Raw genomic sequence first — 22,831 nt, 5'->3', positions numbered from 1 at the left:
GTGGACGAAATATCATCAGTTGCATTTTGTAACTGCTAATTCTTGAAGACATCTAAGGCATGGCACAAGCCCACCTGCCATGGGCTGAGGTCTCAGTGGGAGGGGAGGACACAGGGATAGTGAGGTGCCCTTCTCTCATGCACCCAGCAATACCAGGAAGGCATAGAGAGGCCCTTCAGGTTGGAAAGACCTCGTAAGACTGGCTCGTGCCTCTAACAGGTTGAGGAGCCAGTGGAGGTCTGAGGGGGAAAGGGGCCATTGGCAACAAGGGAGTGAAGAGTAGAGGGAGAGGGCCAGTGCCAGACCAGACCTTACCACACTGGCCCTTTTTGCTGCTGCTCTGCCAGTGCCTGAGATGCCCCATCCTGGGCGCTTTCTTCACATGTCCCTCCTACAAAACTGCACTGGTACCAGCCCTTTTCTGCTGTGTTAGCAGTTAGGGTTCCCATGTTAGTCTTTGCTTTCAAGTGTGACCACACCTTTCCATCTCCTCTACCCGGGTTCATCTATAGACTCGATGCACGTCAGATTGAAAGTATTCAAAAAATTTACATACGTACCCATTTGTTTGGATGACATTGTAAGTAATCTGAGCCAATTTGGTGGTACACATTTATAATCCCAGCACCCTGAGAGGCTGAGGCAGGAGGATTGCAAATTTGAAACCAGTCTGGGCAATTTAGCAACTTAGTGTAACACTGTCTCTAAAATCTAAAACAGCTGGAGACATAGCTCAGCGCAAAGCCCCTAAGTTTAATCCCCAGTACCACAAAAAACAAAAAACTCGGTGATAATTTACAGTGTATGGATGGATATATAAAGGTTATATGGTTTATTATTCTTTTATATAAGGGACTTGAATATCTGAGTATTTTGGTATCCTTGGGGGTAGTGAGGGAAACAGACCCTGCCGCTTGAGATGCTGAGCGGTCAACACTCTCCTACTCATGTTTAGGTGTCCTCTGAGTTTGCTTAACCAGATCCATCGTTGGAGCTCAGTTCACTCCTTCTTTTTTGTGGTGCCACGGATCAAAAAGCAAACAAAATTCACAAGTCATTAAAGTTTTAAGGCATACCATAAATATATTATTGAACAAAAATAGGACTTACTGCTTTGATCCCATAATAAAAACAGGACAAATTCTTAGAGAAAGCTTTCTCAACTGTGGCCCTCTTGTTATGCAGGATCTACATATGAGTTATTTTTGTGGTTGGGGCATTATTGAATGTTTAGTGGAATTCCTGGCCTCTACACACTAGAGGTTTTCCAGTTTGTGATGGCCAGAAATGACTTCTGCAATTGCCAGATGTCCCTGGTATGAAGGGAAATGGCTATTGTGGAAGACAGTTGTTACAAAAAAATTAGTAGGTAGTTTTTTTTGTGATACTTTCTATTTTTGTATTCTCTTTCCTCTTATTTGCATTTTTAATAGTTGAACCCAAAGGAAATTATCTCTGATATGTCTTGCTCCTTGCAGTGAGCCTACTTTTTGCTACTTACCACGCTGCTGGTTACTGTGTTCTGTTCTAACCAAGGAAGCATCAACTTCTGAACTCCTCACAGTCTCCTGACTGTGCAAAGTATTGGGCAGTATCTCTCAGCTGCTGCATGTCAAGATCTCAAGGTTTTGATATGAACTGTTTCCACCTAACACACATGCTCCCCTTCCCTGGCTATTCTAAGTCAACTCTTGTGCTTTGACATTCTTCAAACAGGGCCATTTTGATAAAAGTGAGGTCACAACTCTTTCCCATCACAATTCCCTACCTTTTGGAAGGAAGCCAACTTCTTAGAAAAGAACCAAAAGCTTAAACTCAGAGGACTACTATATCACATTCAAATTCTTCCTTAAAGTTACTGAACACGTAGGGAATGAGTAAAGGTAAGACATGCTGCTTTGGAAGTCTGTTTGAGGGAGCTGTGAACACACCCAGTTTCGGTGTTCTGACAGTTTCCGGATCAGTGTGACACACTCAGGTCACCTCCCCTGCTGGGATGGGTGTTGTCAGTGGTTGAGGTTTGGTCAGGGACACTGTTTGATTCCTGTTTAGTCCAGTTTTCCTCCCTGTAGACATGTGTTGGGTGGACTAATAATTAACCACTTGTATCTACACTATAAAGTACAGGCTGCTAATCCTGTCTACAATTATTACCAAGTGTAGGCTAGACTTCAACAAACTGCCTATACAGAAGAGAAATGCCCCTGAAAAGCCAATTAAAGGTTTTCTTTAGGTTTTGAGACTTTCCAACAATCATCAAAAGACTACTTTGAACAAGACTGTTCTCCAAGATTACCCCCTGCCCTGCTCTGCATTTTCTTCCCTGAGTACAACTCAGTAAACAAGGGCCAGATCTTTATAAGAACCCAGAAATTTCATGTCATTCTCTAAGCTCTTAGAAGAGATGTTGACTTAATCGATGTGTTCCTCATATAGCCAGGAAACAGCAGGGAAATTTAGTTTTAATTTAACTAAAAAAAGTTATAGTTCATGTTTATTTTATGTATGGGAGAAGAGTGTTCTGCACTCAAGAATTTCTTAGTGGTTTCCCAAAGAGCTGGGTTTTATGGGCTAGTAATAATCACTGTGATTTATTGAGCACCTACTACATGCAAGGCACTTTACATATATTATCTTTGTGTGCTCCCGGAGCAGTGTGCATTTTTCACGGTAGCACTTATCACTCTTCTGAGCTCCACTTATGTGTATCACTAACTAATTAATGTGAGTGTTCCCCATTACATAGTCCCTTTCATGTTGATAGGACAGTATCAATTTTTATTCCCTATTATTGCCCCCAAAACTTAGTGCAGGGCCTGACACATAGAGGGACAAAGTAAATATTAGAAAGGAGTGCAGTATGATTTTTGGAGGTGAAGAAACGACAGGATGGACTGCTTGGTAGTTGTTGAAAACTAAAAATTCACAGAGCCTGGAGTCAGACCCAAGCAGGCCCATTCTCTTTCCTCCATGTTTCCCTTCTCCAATTCTTGGATGCATAGGAATCTTGGGGATTGGGGCAGCGCTGGGGACTGGGTGGAAGGGTCCTAGATCCTAGTTACCAAAAGATTCTCATTCTGCAGGGCTGAGAATGGGTGTTTCTAGCAAGCTCCAGGTGGTGCTCCCCTGCTGCTAACGGACCTGTGTTTGTGTCAGTACAGTCTGTAGCTGCGGTGGGAAAAGTGTGGAGGCCTGCGGGGCAATGGCTAGGGAGCTGTGTCTTGGGCCAGACCCCTTGCTCCTTCCATAGTGCTGTGCCAGGGAACACGCCACAGGCACCTGCGCTTGCACACTTTGGGCTCTGCCCTTCTTGGTGCATGTGACAGAGTGCTGAAGGGGGTTTGATGAAGACTTACAGCTTCCTTAGGATCTTCCTGCCTCTGTTCTTTCCTACGGCTCTTAGGTAGGAAGACCGGAAGTTGGCTAAGAGGAGTGGAGGATCCAAGGTCTAGGTGCTTATCTTGACCATGTGACACCATGGGAGGAGCATATCTCTGGAAGAAGGGGCCCCTCCGTCAGCGCTGTGATTGCTTATCACTGAGCAGGCTGGTTCCTTGGTCCCTGCCCCACCTATACTTTGTCACTAACCTCACTAAATGTAGGACTGGCTAGCTGTGTTGTTGACTTTCAGGCTGCCTCATTCTGTTTTTTCCCAGCCATCCATAGCAAGTGTCCTCATCTTTGTGCCTGATGGGAGCCTGTCCTTCATTCATCATGGAACACAGCCTCCCCATCTCTCTGTGTATTTAAGATTTAAATATATACACGTGTGTGTTGCATTCTGAGTAGTAGTGAAAATTGAAAGGGCACTTTCAAAAAGATTTATTTTAGCTTTGTATTTCATAAAATTCTTTCAGATGCTTTCCTTTCTGGTGTTCAGCTGTGCTTAAACCAGTCATGAAGGTGGTTTAATGAAAGGAGGACTTACGAGTTAAGGACATCATTATGTTATTGAAATCTCACTGAAAATAAATTGGCAGACACCTGTAGTTTGTCCTGAAGTCACGTATTGAAGAGATCGCCTTAGTTCTCTTCACATGGACGGACAAGGCCCAGGAATACAGATGATGAATGAGGAGCATGCCTCCTATGGAATTTTCATAACGCACACCATGTGTCTTCACATCTTCCTATCTCTTTACATAAGGGTCTCGCCTTTTCTTTGTTGTTTTCCAGTTGTTTGGAAATCGACCTTTTTTTGTCTTAATCTATGTAAACTTCATAGCTATGTCTTTGGATTAATGGTCTTTAAAAGATAGTGATTAAAATATATAGACATGGGAAGCCATAAATGGAAAAGAAAGGTTATGTTTTCTTTTTCTTCATGCACATGTGTGTGTGCCCATGCGCATAGTCACACGCGTGTGTGTGGTTTTGCTTTTCATATGTATATGATTCTTCCATTTTGTCCTATGTTAGCATCATGGCTATTGTTCCCATAAAAATACTGTATTTCATGAAATGATATAATCTGTGAAGCATTTCCCATTATGTAGACACCATGTCTTTAAATTATAGCAATTTCTTAGGATTTTAAGGCAAAATGAGCTCTTAGAAGTATGATTAATAGCAGGGAGTGAGGCTAATGCTGGGTCATCAGTGGCACTCCATTACAAAAAAGGTTGGGCTAATAAAAGCATCCATCTTTTTGACCAATAAAGCATTTGAATGATATGCTTATGGTTTTTATCATATAGTGGGTGCTTGGTAGTGAATAAACTTGGGTTGTGGAGAGGCAGCAATACTGAAGTGACAGCTGCACCAGTCCTGTGGTGGAGCACTTTCATTTTTTAGGGTATCGTCTATAATCCTTATGCTCATGGCCAGGAGTCTTATTTGTTTTGGGAGCAAGAGTAGAGAACCTGACTCCATGGCTGATTATTTGTCTAGGAGTGTAGCTGTACCCAGCAGGCCCTCGGTGTGTGCTTTGTGATTCCACTCTTAGGACAGCGTGTAGGAGTCCAGCATTCAGCTTGGATCTGTACATGGGCACCCTAAGTCTCCTCTGACTCCACCTCAGTCCCCCCATATTTGAGACTTGGACTCCTCACTGGTGGGCTGGAGAGGTTTTCTAGGCAGTTCATAAATCATTCACCAGTTCTCATTATTGTGATTTGATATTGAAGCAATTCCATTTTCAAATCTTTTTTAATCCTTCTGATAAAACCAAGGAGAAAGTCTCAATTTGGTACCAGTATCTTTAATCTGTCTCGACCAGTTGTAAGCTCATTATTTAACAAAGAAAGAACACAGCTCCCACCAGAGCCTCTGGGGACAGAAGAGTCCAGGTTGACTTCAGCGACATTGGTTGGCTTTTATTACATGTATTATGGAGTCTTTCTTTTCTACAGTGGGTTACAAAGTGGCCTTCCATTTAAGAAGTGATAACAATTTCCTCTGAAGGAAGATTTGTTTGTTTGTCATATGGGAACCATTTTTTAAAATGACATTCGGTGAGTATGTGGAAATGGCAAAAGTGATGCGGATCAAAGTAGAAATGAATATTGACCCTGGGAAGCTGGCCCAAGTGTCCACTCACTCAGCAGGTGGACCTCTCTAAGAATCTCAGAATTTATGTGATTTTTTTAAATCCCAGAGTAAGGCTATGAAAATAACAAATCATAGTTTCTAATCTTGAGCTTTCTTGGGACTCTTTTCAGTACGGATGTCCAACTTTTTGGCTTTCATGGGTCTCACTGAGTGAAGAGGAATTATCCTGGGCTGTACATGAAATGTATAACATGGTTAATATATATGTATAACAAAACTTTTAAAAAAAAATATAAGAGAGCAGGCAGCCAGTGGGCTGCTGGTTGGACAGTCCTGAATTTTGCCAGCTTTTAACATAATTGACAGGATAGATTTTATAAAGGACTTCTTAATGAATGTATTTTTTGTTTTAAATCTAGGACCCATAGAGGATGGAATGAGTAAACTCAGCACTGGAAAGTAAAATAGAGGTGGTTTGAGACAAGTTTCTCCTCAGTGCTAGAGAAGCGACAGGAATGCAGCTATGTCCCCCTCACAGTGAGGTTTGGATAGAATCGCAAACCAGAGGAGCCCCTGTTGAAGAACGGTGGTTGTATATCTGGGTTGTACTTTAGTGTAAAAACTCTTGGTCAAGTGTGGTGGTGCATACATGCAGTCCCAGCACTCTGGGAGACTGAGGCAGGAGAAGTATACATTTGAGCCCAGCTGGAGAAACTTGGTGAGAGCTGGCCCAATTAAAAAGGGGATACAGCTCTGTGCCAAGGCTTTGGGTTCAATCCCCTGTATCAGGAAAACAAAGCAAAACAACACAGTGCAGGGCTTGATTATTTGTCTCTATCAAAGAAAAAGGCCACAGCTCTTTTGAGTAATGTTAAGAACTATAAGCTGTGTTGATAACACTTTCCTGGTGTTCTAGTTATCCAGGCTTGAGGGTAAGAGAATACAAGTGAAGCCCCGGAGAAGGGGAAGAAGGAGAACCATGTTGGAGGGTAGCTAGTGAGTAGTGAGCGTTCTGCCAGGGGACAGGACAGTAAGGGGAGGGAGCACAACATGCTGTTTACTTCTCCATTTTTTCATCTTCAGCGTTTTCCTGGGACATGGGGTGAGGGACTGGGCTTCTGTTTGCCTACTAGTCATCCTGACCACATACATTGGGTAGTGAGGGTGGAATTTGAGAACGTTCTGTTCCTGAAGCATTTGAGGAAGATTTTCTCTGTTAGTTCTTCCAGCAGCCAGACTTGCATCATCACTTGCAGGAAGGCTGCTTTTCTTTCTCCAGGGCAGTAGAGCAGCTCCAGCTCCAGAGGGTGCCTAGAGCAGAGCGGAGGGCTCTGGTCCTCTGTGGCGTGCATTGTGTGAGCAGGTCCCCAGACCTTGGAAGTTCCCTTCCGCTGGGGCACTGAGTGCTCAGGGGAGATGTCTTCCCAGGCAATGTGGGGGGCCACAGGGTTTCTGTTGGTTTGAAGAAAGAGACTGTCAGCAGAGAAAGCCTTTGGAAACAGACCACAGCACAGCTAAACAAAACCACCCGAGAAAACACTGGAGTTCCTTTGTGACTTTAGGTTTGCAGAGCAAAAGTTAGATACTTGAAGCAGGAGATGGGGAGAGAAACAGGGAGGAAAGGTTGAGAATTTCATAGTGAAACTAGGGAAGAGATGGAGCAGGGGAAGGAGACCAACCAAATTTTTGTTATCTTTTTTAGACAAAGATTCCAGTACAATGATTGTTAACATTGTAGTTGCCAGAACCCTATGAAGTACATCCTTTTTTTCTAAAATTTCATTTTTTCATTTTCATATTTTGTTTTGGATATCCAACAGGAAATGCTTTGCTGTCCTTTGCACTGACATAATGCAGAATTTTTAAAAAATTAGCTGATTATAAAACATAGATGCAGTATCGAGTTGGTTCTTATCATGTTTTACTTAATAGATTTTAAGTAATGTAGGGATGTTATGTCTACTACCAAAATTAAGTAGTTTCATGATGTTGAAGTAGCCCTAAAATAGGCTTGAACTAATGCATTCTTTGCAGATTATATCTGTAAATGCAGTCTCTCTGATATGGTGTAGTGCCTTTCTTATAACATACAGTAAGCTCCTCCATAAGGTGGTATGCACCCAAAGCAAAATTTTAAAGATTAAATAATTCTTAACACTTTCGAATTTATTCACCCTGGGCTCTGAAGAGCTATAATTTCTTTGATGTGAAGCTGACAAAATGAAGTCCTGAGTGGTTGTGTGTAACATCAACTGATTATTTATATAAGTGTTTTTTTATGGACAAAATCATAACCTGACATAGTTTGATTTGTGCAGAGTGGTTGAGAATGCTACAAATCTATTTGTTTGCGGGTCCCATGGGCTTAAAGGCATCTAGCAACAGCAGCTTAGTGTATAGGAAGAAAGCAGCACTGGTATTTTCTTTCTGGATGAGACATTCAAGATCAGAATCTGTGTTTGACCCATATATTTCATTGATAAAAGACGAGCCCAGGAAATGATTGCAGAGTTACTCAAGCATGAAGGCATTACAGTCTTTTAAAGCTGTTTCCAAATCCAACCTTTAGCACTTTAAACCATGTGGATCCTTTATTTTTATCTGCAGTCCAGGAAATAAAAGTGTGGCAACGGAACCCTTTGCGGCCCATTTGAGACACCCTCTTTCCCTAACAGGGGGCCGTGTCTTTTCCTTTTTAATTTCTAAGCAATGAAACCACTAAAGAGTTAACCGGATTTCACTTGATTCTCTAGCCCTGGCTTCTATGATGATGAGTAATGCTAGGTTGGTAACAGCAAATTGTTGTTTATAAGCAAACATGGCATTGTGCAAACAAGCAGGCTCAGTCTCCAACTGGTTTGATTTCATGGTGGTCAGCAGCTGATCTATGTAACTTCCAACCTTTCTGCCTCTCTAAATGTCAGAAGAATGACTGTTTGTTTATCTTACCTTCTTCCCAGCTGTTTACTCTGTAATGCATTTACCTCGACCTTGATTCCAGGAGAGTGGCCCCTTTCTCCTCCCCAGTTCTGTTTACGTTAGCCCTGCCCCTGGTGTCACCTATGAAATCTGTTGATTATTCCACCTGGTTAATGTTAAATTGCTCTTGTAAGATGATGTGTTTGTTCATAAACACAAATGCTGGGCCCCTTGTTTACTGTACCCATGGCAGCAATAGTTATTAAACAAATATTGCTTTGTTTGCGGGTGTGAGCTGCAGTTTATCCTGTAAGGTCTGTTTAAAAGAAAATATACCACGCATGGAAAAAAAACTTGAAATGCTAGCATTTTGATAAAGAAAAAGGGGAACTTGTCCCTGGAATGTGGTTGAAACAGACTTAGGTTTGCTTTTCTTATCTTTTGCTTGGTTGAAGGGGCTGGAGAGATTAGCAAGTTGTTTGGTTTTTCTAAGAGATTTCCTTAGTGTAATGATATCTATGCAGTTGTTTGCTCTTTTCAGAAGGGAGAGAGAGCTCTCCTGAAAGGCCACTACTGGCTCAGTAATAAGAGCATCAGATGGCTAGAAAATTCTTTGTGGCACAAACAATGTAGAAGGTGAAGGTGTATTCTGGTACTATGACCGAGGCAAGCGCCGTAGAAAGGTACATGGCTTTTGGATTGTGTGTGGGTGTGTTGTATGCTTTGTGTGGGCTGGAGACAATGCTAGTTCACCCATGTACCCTCTGTCAAGTTTGAAGCAGAAGGTTAACTTTTATGTGTTCTGAGCAAATCCTGATTTACAGAGATTTCATCTGTATACTTCATGTACAATATGTACTTTTAAAATCATCACTACTTTTGCCTTAAAACTATTTATTTCATAATGAGTTTATGTTCAGTACTTAGTTCCTTTTTATTCAGGTTGGTGTCTTTGTGTGTGTATGAGACAGAAGGGCTCTTGGCTGCTGGACACTAGGAGCCCTGGTCGACAGGAATGGAACATTATCCTGCACTTTGTTGTGTTTTGGGAACAGCTCACATCATTGTTGTTTTTGGGTTTTGTTTCTTAAATTATTGTTTGTTGCTGCTTTGGAGTTCTCCTGATGTTTCCAATCTAGGCCTGGCTCCCGAGCACTTGCTGTAAACAATAGAGACAACACTGAAGGGGTGAGGCTAGAGGCCTAGGCGAGGCTTCTGACTTGGAGGCAAATGCTGGTCTTTCATCTCAGAGAGTCTTGCTATCTGTCTGGAGAGCACCTGCAGAGAGGACAGATACATGTGTGTGTGGATTGAAGTTTTTCAAGGTTAAAATTAATTATCCCTTTCACACAGTGGAGAAGTACAGGCAACAGAATTCTGATGGCCCCATTCACCAAGTTGCCATGATGCAGTGAGCATATTGTTCGCTTTGGCCACTAGAGTGGTGAGGGGCTGGAGGGGAAGCTAGGAGTATGTGAAGTGTGTCACCGAACACGCTGCTCATTAACTGATGCGCTGAACCTGGCCCTGTGTACATTAAGCTATATAAAATATGGAAATGCAAAGAAATAGTTTGCACTGGCTGCTGCTCACCTTATTCTGTCATCCTATTGATGAGAGTTTGGCAGTTTGATTATTCAGGCTGTGAAAGTGTGGGCAGCTCTGTTAAGTTTCTCAAACTTAAAATCTGTTTTGTTGGGTGGACATACATTTTCTTTAAGGTCCCCCATTCCCCCCCAGAACACCTGACCTTCAGAGGCTGCCTTGTGGTGACCTGCTCAGTGTACACTAGGTAGGCACCCAGGGCTCTTTTCAGTGTCTGGCTAATTCTGTGAGCTCTTCTGGATTGTTGTGCTTGCGAGCAAGAGGAAATGCCTTCACCTTTGTCCTTGCATTTCCCAGAGCTGTGCCTTCCTCACTTCTCTAGCAGGCCATAGCTACTAGGGTCACAGCACTGTAACTCTTGTCCCTCACGAGAAAAGGGAACAAGACCAACCAGAGTTGAAAGGGAATAATAATAATAATAATAATAATAATAATAATACCAGAAAGGGGACAGTTTACTATCTTCACTCACTGGTGTTTGATTCAGGCAGATTTTTGATAGCAGACACTTATAGCTGCTCTCAACAATGGTGCTACCTGACATTCATATTCAGAGATCCTTTTTTCCTGCAAATGTGAAGTCTTTTGTTTTAAAACTTGATAAAGAAGGGAAACTGTAGCTTACGTTAGGGAATATTATTTTATTACCACTCTATTCCGCCAGCTCTATTCCACGTCATGAGTTACAAGGGAAATTAAACATCCTGTTCTCTACCATTTCCGGTCCCTTTAAATTGTCCTGGTGTGAATTAAATGTTCGCTACCATAGACTTAAGTAAGATTTTCTTTGGTTAATTATTTTAAATTTTCAAAAACTAAGATGATTCTTCTTCTTAAAACTTAAACATGACTAAGATACCTTGTGAATCTCAGAACACCTTATAATGATTACATTGTAGCTACATTGTAGCTTACCTCTGATTCCAAAGAATTAGAGGAAATAGAATATCTTAAAAGTAGCACAAGCCCTTAATGTCATTTGCTTATGACATTGGAGCTGGATTATTTTCTCACTTAATCATTTAGATAACAATTTTTTATTTATTCATTAAATTCCCATTGTGTATAAGGCATCTCTAAATTTATGTGCATTTATTCTTATTAGACAAATGGAGAGAGGTGGAAGAGAAAATTTTTATTTGAGCACCTCTTCTTTCTTGCACTTAATTGATAAGTACAAACCACTTGTGATGGAACTGCTAACCACACTGTTTCTCTTTTGCCTTTCCTTTGAATGCTAAAGGCAAGAGAAGTACCATACAGAATTTCAACTAAGCATGATTTCCCCAAGTTTAACTAGGATTCTTTGCTTCCCTGGGCCCCCAAAGTTGTGAGTGCTCCCAAGTGCCATCTGAACTGCATCCCCTTTGTCCCTGCCTGAAAACCCTGGATTCCAGTTGGCCAGAGAGATGAGTACTACTTAGGAGGGATCCTGGAAGGTCTGCGCTGTGCCTGAGGCAGATTTGTTTCTCTTTCCCTTGGAGACCCCACCCATGACTTCCACAATCTCAACTTCTGCTTGCCCAAGACCTGAGATGATTCTACCATTGCTCCATGTCCTCTATGACTAAGTAAATGCCTACATTGCTTTTGGTTTTTTAAAATGTGCATTTCATAAGGCCAGTCCTCCCTCCTGAACTTTTCTTCCTATGTGTTGAATGAATTTTCAGATTTTAAAAGATAGATCTAGACATCTATAGTGCATGATAAAGTTGATAATACATAAATCATTTTTAACAACAGGTAATATGCATAATTTATGGTGTTACACTGCTATCCTTTTGATATTTATGATGGATAATGTTCAGTTTTTGCCCTCATATTACTGCTTTAAATTATACCACAAGAAAATTAATGAGAAAGTAGATTTATGAGTTTCATTTGTTTGTCAATTCGGAAATTAATTGGGTGTTAATTTTAGCCGTCCCTCATCAGACCAGGACTTTAGTATTTGTGCATTACTTTGCATTCATTGTAGCTTACCTCCCATTTACTGTGGGTCACTAGCTTTGCATACATTAAAGTAGCCCTCCGGCTCATTCCCTTGATTACTTTTTGAACTGCTATGCATTGGGAAATTTACGCCTTTCTGTTATAATTATGAAAATTTGGTGTTGGTAGATGGTGCTTTCCTAGCACAGTCAGCATCTTGGCTTCTTTTCCTACTCTGGACTCTTGTGTAGTCTTTGCTTGCAGTAGGGACAGTGGATCAGTGGTAGGCAGAGGGTGGTGTCTGAAGAGTGCATTCACCATTTATAGAACTCAGATGGCAAAAGAATCCACGGTTGTGCGTGGTTCCCTTGTCTTACCTCTGCACCATCCCCTCCTCCTGTGATAACTGGCTGAAGCCCCTTTTGGACAGAGCTCTGCATCGTGTGGCCAGTGCACACCACCATCCTGCTGTTTCCTTATACCCCCAAACCCCTCAGTCTCCTTGGGGTGCCTCCGTGGCTTTCCTTCTGGCCCCTGTCCTGGCAGTGGCTTGTCAGGACACAGCAGGACTAATTGAAGAGCTTGGGTCTCACGTTGTTACAGGGCGATATCTCCCCTGCTGCAGTCCTCTGAAGGTCTCTGACTTTTACCTGAGATGTTTTCTGTTGATTCCATCTCTTCTCAATGGAAGTAACACCCGCGTGAGTTGTGAGAGTGGAGGTAGGGCTGGCTTGACTTTGCCAGGCTGTCCCGCAATTTGTGTGCCAGGGAGAAATTTCTGTGGCTTCAGCTCCTGTGCATATCTCAGGTTGCCCTGTGAACTCCTTATGCATGTTGGGGTGACCCATTCATTTGTTGGATGAGGCCCAGGAATAAGTGAAGTGTATGCATTTTGACTTAATATATATATGCTTTTTTTTCAATGAGAATTTTGACTCTTCATGTGCCATGCCATGACTGATTTAAAAAATACCTTTTCTTTGAACTGAAAGCCAGGCAGACTCCCACCCTTATGCTTTTCCACTCTGCAGAGTTCATAGAAGTAACTAATGCTAAAGAAAGAGCTTTGTGTACTATTTCTCAAATAATATAGCTAACATTACCTTTCCACTTTGGGCCTCCCTCCCTCCCTCCTTCCTTCTTTCCCTCCCTGCCTTCCTGTCTTCTATGCTAGGAACTTCACCTATCTTTTCTAAATTCCATGCCACATTCTTTTTGTCTTTGCCTATTTTTGGATAAAGAGTGAGAAAAAGGATTTTTCCTTTTGGATGGGGGGAGGATCATGCAATTCCTCTAATCATTTTCTTAAAAGTGATTTCACCATCATGTTTCTTCTCTTCTCCCCATAGAAGTAGAAAGATATTTTACAAAACTATGTTTAGTTTAATTTACACATCCTTTCATGAACAGACCAAGTTCTTTAAGGGCATTTATTCTGCTTCATATAAATAATTGATCAGCCAAGTTAATTTACTTCTGCCTGACTTGGTCAACCTTAATTAACTGCCCTGGAATCAAGACTGAACTTTTTGTTAGCTTAAAATCTCATAAGCATGATAACAAGGGCTTTATTTTCCCTAAATTTTCAGCATCAACACTGTAACCAAGGAAATAATCATAATAATAAAGCACTGCTTTAATTTACTATAAATACATTGGCCTGGACATTATGAATTTTCCAGAATACTTCCAGAGAGCAGCTCTGTTGGTAACAACAATAAATAAACATGCTCTGCTCCACTTTCGTCCTTTTCTGCCAATCACTCCAGCCCCAAAGTGATCTTTCGTAACCAGTAGCTCTGTGATGCTTCCTCGCCAGATGAGAAGTGCACCATTTTGGCTTCCCAGCCTTTTGCAGTGTCAGCCTTTATTGGGATGGTGCTGAATGGACTGTGTGAGTTCTTGTGGCCTCACTCTTTGGGAAAGCTGTATGGAGACAGGGGAATGCTGGTGTTTGTATCTGGAGAAAGGACCAGTTGGTGGGCATCGTGTGCCCTTCCTGTTCAGGCACTTGGGATGATGAGCAGTGATGTTTTTACCTTACTTTGTCATGGAGCAAGGTAGTGGGGTATCCAGAGGCACGTGAAGACTGAAAACCAAGTTCCTGAAACAACCCTCCTCTAAGAAAAGTTCATGGTGCTCCATGACAGAGCACAACATGCTTCTCCATGCCATGGACTTAATTCTCAGTTCTAACAGTGTACAGCTCAGCAGAAAAAGGGAGATACAGTGGTTTGCTGAAGAGCAATGATGCTTTTCCTCTGTGTGTTAATGCTTTCCTTTGCCTGCCTGCTATTCTGATTGTAGTCTGCTCTGGAATTTATTTAGTTTTCTTTTTTGCCCATTTACTTATTGCCTTACCATAGGGACTCTGCAAACTGGAAAATTTCAATCATTTAGTGAATGGACAGGTTCATATCTGAAATGAGGTATGGTCGTGGCTATATTTACCTCTTAGTTGGCTGAGGTTTGGATTTCTCTTCTGTAAAATGGGTAAAACACTTAATAGCTTTATCACCTTCTTATAGACTGGTTAGGAGTTTTAGAAGTACATCAGAGGATTTTGCTGTTTGTGAGATGTGATGTGGTTATAATGGTTTATTAAATGGCTTGGGACATTCAATAGAAATTCTGCTGCCCCACACAGTGTTAGAAATATTCTGAGACATTGACACTCCTAATTCTTAACATGTGCTTTTCAAAACTCCATTTTCCCCTGATTGGTGTGGGAGATTATGGGAAAATTTTAAATCTCCCAACCTACATACTACTGTTAGTGCTTGACTAATTAAGGACATCCTTAGACCAAAATAATCCTTTATGCAATTTTGGTCCCAAAGCCTGCACTCTCACAAACCTGATTCACAAGCCAAGCTGCTTGGCCCCATGCCTGAAAACTTGTACTGGAGGACTTGGCAGTCTTCTCTGAAGCTGCATGGAGCAAAAACAGAGCCTTCTCATCAAATTGTATATTGGAGATTGTTCTTACTCCACTGGCAGGACCGGTGTCAAACCAAGGAAACAAAAGCAGGTCCACTCTCTTCAACACCTGCTCGGAGGCCTGAGAGCCCAGGGTCACGTGGTTGGAAGGCAGCATTCTCCCCACAGCCACGTTTGCCAGGACTGGATACTTGGCTCTCCGTGCTTTATGTCAGTGTAGTGTAGAATTCAGAAGCAATGCTTCTGCCCTTTGAGGGCCCTGCCACGGACACGCCCAGGCTTCCAGGTGTGCCCCCCAAATGTTTTTATTTAGGCACACTTGTGCCATATCTTAATAACTAGATGGATTTCCTTGCTAAGCAAAACAACTATTCTCTGTAAATATCCAAATGCTGATTCTTTCTCTTAGCTTCTCTATAAATAGGCAGTCGTGTGGAAGAGAAACAGATAAGCCTAGGTTTCATAAAATGGTTCCTTTGTGAAAGATGAACATGGTTCTCTTGTTGCCTGACATATCAGAGGGAAGGGTTGTGTTGGTTTTCTTGATAGCTTCTTTACTCCATGCACAGTAAAGATATGAATGCAGTTTTTAAAGGCCAATAATTACTGGAAATTCAGATCCAAAGAGACGAGAGTGGATCAGCTGTTGTTTCTGGGGTTGCTGCCCACCTGTTAACAAAAAATGCCATTCTTAATCCACTTCAGGATTGGATTAACTTTAAGAAAAATGTTTCATGGTTTTGCAGAATGTCATCAAGTCATATCATACTGGGCACTGAAAGGAAAAAAAAAACACTAAATGATTGTGCTTATAATTCTTCCATTTGGGTTTTGTGCCTGGCTGCATAAATTAGACTTACACTCATACTTAACAGAGGGACGACCTCCTCCCTTGAAGATGTCCTAAGAGATCTCAGTCCCTCTTGTCAAACAGCTTTGGGAAGGGGGAAGGACCAGTTATATGGGTTAAACATATGTCCATCTATGATTGGAACAAAGTTGTGTGCAAACTTTTCTATCCTCTTATCTGAGATTGGCATATCATGTTGAAGCCTTAGTTATTTGGACATTCCTCAGCTTTGGAATTTATACTGGCAGCTTCCTTTAGTGACTTTCTTTTTTCCCTTTCAAGACCTAGTCTTGTTATATCCTCCATTCCACTATTTTGCTCATATTATGCCTCAGGCTTATGAAAACATGCTTTGTTTTAAAGCTCAATATCACAGGCAAGTGGTTCAAATCCAGACCCTGCCATTACTAGCTGTGATATACAGTGGGCACATTATAATAATTCTCAATAAGACTCAGTTTTCTCATCTACAAACTGGGGATATCAGTTGTTATCAAAATGAAATTAGAGGGGCTGGGGAGATGGCTCAGTAGAGAAAGTGCTTCCCTGGCAAGCGCAAGGACCTGAGTTCAATCCCTGGTTCTGGGAAAAAAAAAAAAAAGGAAGGAAAGAAAAGAAATTAGAAACTGTGCAAATTGTCTGCAGTAAGGAACGGCCTTGTGTAACAGTGGTGATCAGACATCTGTCAGGTGATAATAGCAATATTATGTGTCTTTTGTCATATAGTACTTGTACACCTTTATTGATCTGATAGCTAAACCAGTTCTGAGGGATAATGGTTTGTGCCCATAGGCTAACAAAAACAAAGAAACATAGTTGAACTCCAACAATTCATTTTTTCACTATATTTTTCTTTTAGTAGGCATTTAGTATTTTAAACTAAACCCCCTTTTGTTGGGTCTGCCTAGATAAAATTTTTCTCCTAAATTAGTTATAAGTTCCACCCAGAACTTTCAGACCTTAAACAAAACTAGAGGTCAGTCATTTTCCCTGAGAAACATCTGACTTTGAGATTTCTCAGGTTCTGTTTTAGCTGTAAACTAAGAGTGATAGTCTTCATTTATTTGGCTTCAGAAAAGTAGAGCCCTTCCTCTAGAGCAAAGGCTTATCTTACTGAAATACCTGTGATTCAGTTCCTGTGTGATTCCAAGGAGTACATAGCCCCACAATGCTTTGGGCTTGTGACCACGAGGCTTTGGTAATGCGTGTCACACCTTGGCAGACTGAAGCTGGAGATTATTCCTTCTGTAAGAGTGTGGCGTCTCCTTGTAACAAATTAACATTTAATGTTACTCCTGATATCCTCCATAGGGCAGCTTAATGTGTTTGAGCGAAGCATCCATATACCATCAGAGAAATTTAATCCTAAATTCTAGGCTCCCTTGAATGTATTTATTTTTCCTACGGGGAAAAAAAGATAATATATTTGAAACAGCGCTGCAAGTTGAACTGGGCCTGACAGTTCTGTACTCCTACACGAAAGGACCAGTTCACTAATGAGGGATAAATTGAGTGAAAGAAAATGACAACTGTTTACAGAGTTTGGCAACATTTAAAGTAGAACTCTTTTCCCTTATGTAGAACAACTGTTTTAACAGCTGCTTTTTTCCTCTTCTTCCTTCTCCCCCTCCAAAAATCCTTACATCAGGTTTTTGAGTCATGATGCAGGAATCTGGGACTGAGACAAAAACTAACGGGTCAGCCATCCAGAATGGATCCAGCAGCGGCAACCACTTGCTAGAGTGTGGCGCGCTCCGGGAGGGTCGGTCCAACGGGGAGGCGCCGGCGGTGGACCTGGGCGCTGCTGACCTCGCCCACGCCCAGCAGCAGCAGGTACGATCTTGGGCTTTGGGGTGGTGGGATGCTTGGGTCTGTTCTTTTTTTAAAAGTTTATTTATTTTTCCATAATTTTATTGAGAAACAAATAGCAATGTGACAGTTTCAAATCAAATTTGTTGGGTCTGTTCTTGACCACTGCCCCTAGGGCAGCGTCTGTTAGCACCGATCACTGTGACTCCTGCTGGTGGGCTTTGGAGATTGATTCTGAGTTGGGAGTCAGGGCAGGCATCTCCTTTCTGCGGAGTGGTGGTTCAGACTTCAAGGTCGAGTGGACCTTGGTCAGTCTGGAATAGCCCCCCACATGCCACCCTAACTTTGAGTTGTGAATAAAATTACTTCTTGCAGAAAATATTCACTGTGCACGACCATTTAATAAAGACAAACAATAATTTTTAAAACTGGGATTAAGAAGTCCTAGGAAGAAAGAAATAAGAAAGGAGGGATAAAAGTGAAAAATAAGAGGGGAAGCAAGTAAATGCATAAGGAGAGCAGAAATAGATACAAGTAGAAGTGGTTAAATGGCATACAGGGCTGTTTGGGATGCAGCCAGCCACATAGGAAATTGCTTCCTAGTACTTCTCCATGTGTAGGAACGTGGGGTGCTCCCATGGACCTGGTATCCCTGTAGGAAATGATATGTGTCTAAGTCTTACTGTTGTATTTATGCCTATGAGTGCTGTCCTCACAGGTACCTAAATAGGTACTTGGAGTGACTGGTAAAACATTTCCAAATGGGAAAGGCTACCCACGTCATTGTTATTTTGGCAAAGTGTTGGTGTAAATTCAAATATAAATGGCATTTCATTGAAGACTGTCTCTGCTTGCACAACTTCTGTTGATATCAGAAAATATTACTAGTTTTCGTTAATGATAATGGATGGTAGTTTCCCCTTTTTGTCCTTAATTTATTTCTGTAGTTTTTAATTATGGTGTCGTTTGGAGTTGAGTACTGGAGGGAATGATGAGTCTCTGTGCCTTTGGGAAGACACGGGAATTGTTGAAGGGTGGTATAAAAGAAAGGCAGATCTTTTCTCAAGCCATTTTCTTGGGCCATGAACCAGAAAAGGTAAGGAAATCTCTTCTTGTGTCACAGGGAGCTTTTGACACCCAAAGCATTTTTAGATTATTTTTGCTAAGGGTAGGTCTTTTTTTTTTATACAAAAAGTCATTAGATTGTGAGCCCATTAAAGTTAGTGGAACCAACATGAGATTATGGAACTTGGGGGGCGGGCAACAAAGAGGGAGAAGAGGGAAGCTGGCTGGCAGCCAGCTGTGATTCAGAGGGCTTCCTGTGAGTGATTCGATCTCTTTCTCTGGCAGCTCCTGCTATTGGTGCCTGTGCCTCAGGCACTGCGTCAGCTGGAGTTTCCATGTTTGTTGTGTATTAATTTCATGCATTTAAGTTAACGCTAATGGCTGCATTCTAGCCAATGAGGGTGTTAGCAAAACCCAGCAGTCAATGGTAAAAGTACATTCATGCTACCGTACGTTTATGTGATGTTCTCAGCTCTTTCTGGTTCTATTGAGAATAAATAGCTGATCTTTTTAGTGTACCATTCCCTGTGTCCTTATAGACAGAGGTCAAGACCAACTGTTTCTTTATGGAGCAGTTGCGTGGGGGGGCTCCTGACTGATATGGTGCAAACAGGAACAGCAGCAGCAAACTGCTCCACGAAAGAAAGTTAGAGTGCCTTTCAGCAGCATCTTCTTTAGAAATGATCAGTAGCAAAATCGTTTATCCATGTGTTCTGTCTTTACCTTAGCTGGGACCATTTTTGAAATTTTGTTTGAATTATCGATTTAAAGTTTAAGAAATTAATTTTGATTATGCTTTGAGCTATTTTAAAATATTTTACAGCAATTTTATTCTTGTTTGCCATTGACATGTTCTAGGAAGAAAAGAAAACAGATGAAGCATGGTGGCTGAAGTCCCACTTACCGTGGTCAGCAAACCTTTTGGGGCTTTGCAAAATAAAGTATCGACAGCTCTTTGACTCCCCAGAGTATATGACGAGGTTCTTAACAGGTTGTGAGGGAAATCTGTGGCTGGAATCAAAAAGGTGCGGGATGAGATTGTGCCCTGGGACTGGGGCTGCCAGCTTCTTCTGGATGACACTGCAACAATTAAGCAGTTTGGAGAAATGCGAATGTCACGGCTGGGCTTTGGCTGTTTTCGTCATTTTTATGCTACAGGTTTTTACTTGAAGTGAGAATACCAGCAGTGAGAAAGTCACAGCCATGCTGAATTCATTACTGCAGTAGTCACACAAAACCACGGATAAAATTTCAATAACTGCAGGCCACAGTTGAGTAAACAGTTGCACTGAAATTTAATTCCTGTTGACTTTTCCCCCATTCCTCGCCAGGGGCACATTCTGATTCCATAGTACAAAGACAACAGGGGTTACAGCTTTGATTAATGTAGGACAGTGGAAGAGAATTAGAACTGTAAAAAATGTTAGAAGTCTATGGAACACAAAGATCTGCTTAAAAGGGCCTGGAATAAAAAGGAGTTGGTTGTGCTGTGTGTTAAACAGAATGTTATAGGATTTTCTAGTTGTTTCAGTACCATTGATGTTATAGGGAAAATTTAAGATAAATAAATGTAAACCTTTCTGTGTTTGCTTCTTATTACTAATAGTGATTATAAATTATAGCAAATTCCCTTTCAGGAAGGAGGGCTCTGACAAAGATTCACTGAGCAGTAGTGCATTGTGTAGTAGATTTGGTTTATAGGTTGAGTGAATTGGATCTGAAGCAGAATTTGTTTAAAAATATTATCTTGCTGACAACCCAGAGAAATGGAAGGGATCAGGCTTTTCCATCTTCTCTTTGAAAATCAGAATATCTGGTGACCTTGGGCCAATAGTCCCACAAGGGCAGCAATTGTTGGGAGATAAATTGCTACTCAGGACAGGGAGCCCGCCGGCCCCAGCCCTCTGGTTCCCACCAGCAGTGTGCTCATTTATGCCCTGTAGGTAGTGGAGCTGGTGATTCTGGCCTGGAAGATGTAGTCATCACTCAGAAGCCATCAGGCAAGGAGAGGTGCTGCCCTTAGTGGGAGTGGCCCGCAAGGCACTTTGGATGTCCTGCCTGCAAGCTGGCCCTGTCATCTCTGTATTGGTTCAGCTCTCTGCATATCAGAGCCACGAAACTATTATAACAATAGTTTTCTAATAATGTAATTTGATAGAGTTTCTGAGTGTTTTCTTTTAGCCATTCAGTAATTCTTCATCCAATACCATAACTGCTTTTTATTTCCTATTATGCCTGCCCCATTTCTGTGTCTGTGAAAGTTCTATATTGCAGATGCACTCCTCCGTTATGAAACTCAGCAACAAATACTATTACCAATTACTATAGGGTTTTTTCCCCCCGTAAAGAAAGGGTTTTAAAATGTCCAGAGCAATTTCATAAACTGTGTGGATTAATGCATTTTAAAAGTCTTGAATTTTAGATCGCAGAATTTTATTTCCATATTGCTGCAAATGAGAGCTTTTTCAGATAAGCATATTACATAGAGCATAATGTTTAGAAGTTTCTCCATATACAGCATATGCTGTCAGGTCAATTAACAGAATGCATACTAGAAAATGTTTATTCAATAAAAATGAATAGCTGTTAAATAAAACAGCTATTTCTTAACAACATTCCATTTAATGATGGGCTTTTCCTTTTTGGTGTTTTATGTTTTTTTTTCTTTTTTGTTACCACCTGGCAGTTTTATTGTCTGCAAGTCAGTATAGGGAAAGTTTTGACTACTGTGGTTTCAAGGTATGGCTCTCATTTTCTATGAAGAGAGAACTTTAAAGGGAGTCTGTGAGAAAGACATTTTAAAAAAGATAAGCTGTGTTTAGAGTTTGAACACTTACTTAGAGAGTGTGAGTAAATGAAATGTTTACTTCACATAGCTCCTTTGACATTTGGTTTATAAAGTTTAGGGCCTTTTGTTCCAAAAGAAAGAGTATGTATTCAAGTTAACTAAGTACCCAAAGAAGGGAGCATGTTAACTGACCAGTAAGGAAGTGAAAGAGGCCAGAAGGACAAGGGCATTGCTCACAGAAGAAACCCTTGGGTTGAGTTTTGCCAGCAAACCACCCATGGAGGTGTGAAGTGTTTGTCAGTAGAGGACACTGAGGCTCAGAGAAATCCAATGAGTGCTGAGGACTCAAGAAGGATGCAATGAAGCGCAGTTGGGGCAGCATAGAAGAGGGAGGTGCACAGGCCCTGGGACAGCCCTGGGCGTCCCTCTGGGGAGTTACGCACTGCCCTCTGCATCTGGGACTTTCACACCTGTGGATTTAACCAAGTGTGAATCTGAAATACTGGGGTATGTTTTTGCTGAACACATACAAACTTATTTTTTATTTGGTTCCTTAAGACTTTACATGGCATTCACATTGTATTAGGGATTAGAAGTCATCTGTAGTTGATCTGAAGTATTTAGGAGGCTGTGTGTAGCTCTTCTGTCATGTTACATCAGGGACTGGACTGTCCACAGGTTTTGGTGTCCAGGGATCCTATAACCAGTCTCCCTTGGGTAGCAAGGGTACAGTGGCACCATGTGTGTGTGCGTGTGTATGCATGTGTGATACTGTGGGCTGAACATAGAGCTCTTGCACTGAGCTACATCTCCAACCTTTTTTGAATTTTTATTTTGATATAAGGTCACACTAAACTGGCTAGTTTTCCAGATTGGGCTCAGATCTGTAATTTTCCTATCTCAGCCTCCTAGACTACTAGGCACATAGGACAGTCCCACCACATCTGGCTAGAGTGCCAGCACCTGAAGAGGAGGGCAAAGGTTCTTTTTTCTTTTAGTAGAGACAAATACACAAAGAGAAACTCATATATGAGAAAGGCGCTGTGCCTTGCTTCAGATTCTTACCCCCTCCTTCAGGGAGTCATTAAAATTCAGGGGTCATTTTTGAACCCGTTGCTCATCTTACATAGAGATACTGGTGGGCCTTACCATGCTACCAGTTTTTCTTGGAGAAAGGACTGGCTGTGAACTCTGTTCAGCTCTGCTGTCAGGTGGCCTCCTTGCCCATTGAAGCTGCTGGGGGTGTCCGAAGAAGATCTCTTTGGGTGCTGTTGGCAGAGAAAAGATGATCAGCACCAGTGTGTCACAGAAAGATGCTTCCCAGAAGGGGTGTGGAAGTTAGGGTTACTCATAGTTATTGAGTGCCCCCGTGGGACCCAGTACTGTGACAGGGCCAAGGACTTTCCTATGCTGAAAGGTAAAAATCATATATA

At 41.6% G+C, this 22,831-nt stretch overlaps 1 protein-coding gene across 9 annotated transcripts in view; it reads left to right on the top strand.

The window, feature by feature from the left end:
• Foxp1 (forkhead box P1) overlaps positions 1–22,831 on the top strand; it is a 588,512-nt gene that overhangs the window by 340,112 nt on the left and 225,569 nt on the right. For 8 of the 9 annotated variants that reach the window (XM_023713297.1, XM_004629500.3, XM_023713292.1 and 5 more), the window contains one exon: positions 17,385–17,569. In XM_023713297.1, coding sequence (XP_023569065.1) covers positions 17,396–17,569 — 174 coding nt within the window. In that variant the 5' untranslated portion in view covers positions 17,385–17,395. Of the gene's footprint in view, positions 1–11,498; positions 11,586–17,384; positions 17,570–22,831 lie in introns of those variants that run through there. The other variant, XM_023713294.1, reaches the window with a different exon arrangement.

Source organism: Octodon degus, unplaced genomic scaffold, assembly GCF_000260255.1.
Source record: "Octodon degus isolate 3935 unplaced genomic scaffold, OctDeg1.0 scaffold00030, whole genome shotgun sequence".
In the NCBI taxonomy this organism is placed as follows: Eukaryota; Metazoa; Chordata; class Mammalia; order Rodentia; family Octodontidae; genus Octodon; species Octodon degus.
This window is presented reverse-complemented; position numbering and strand designations above follow the sequence as displayed.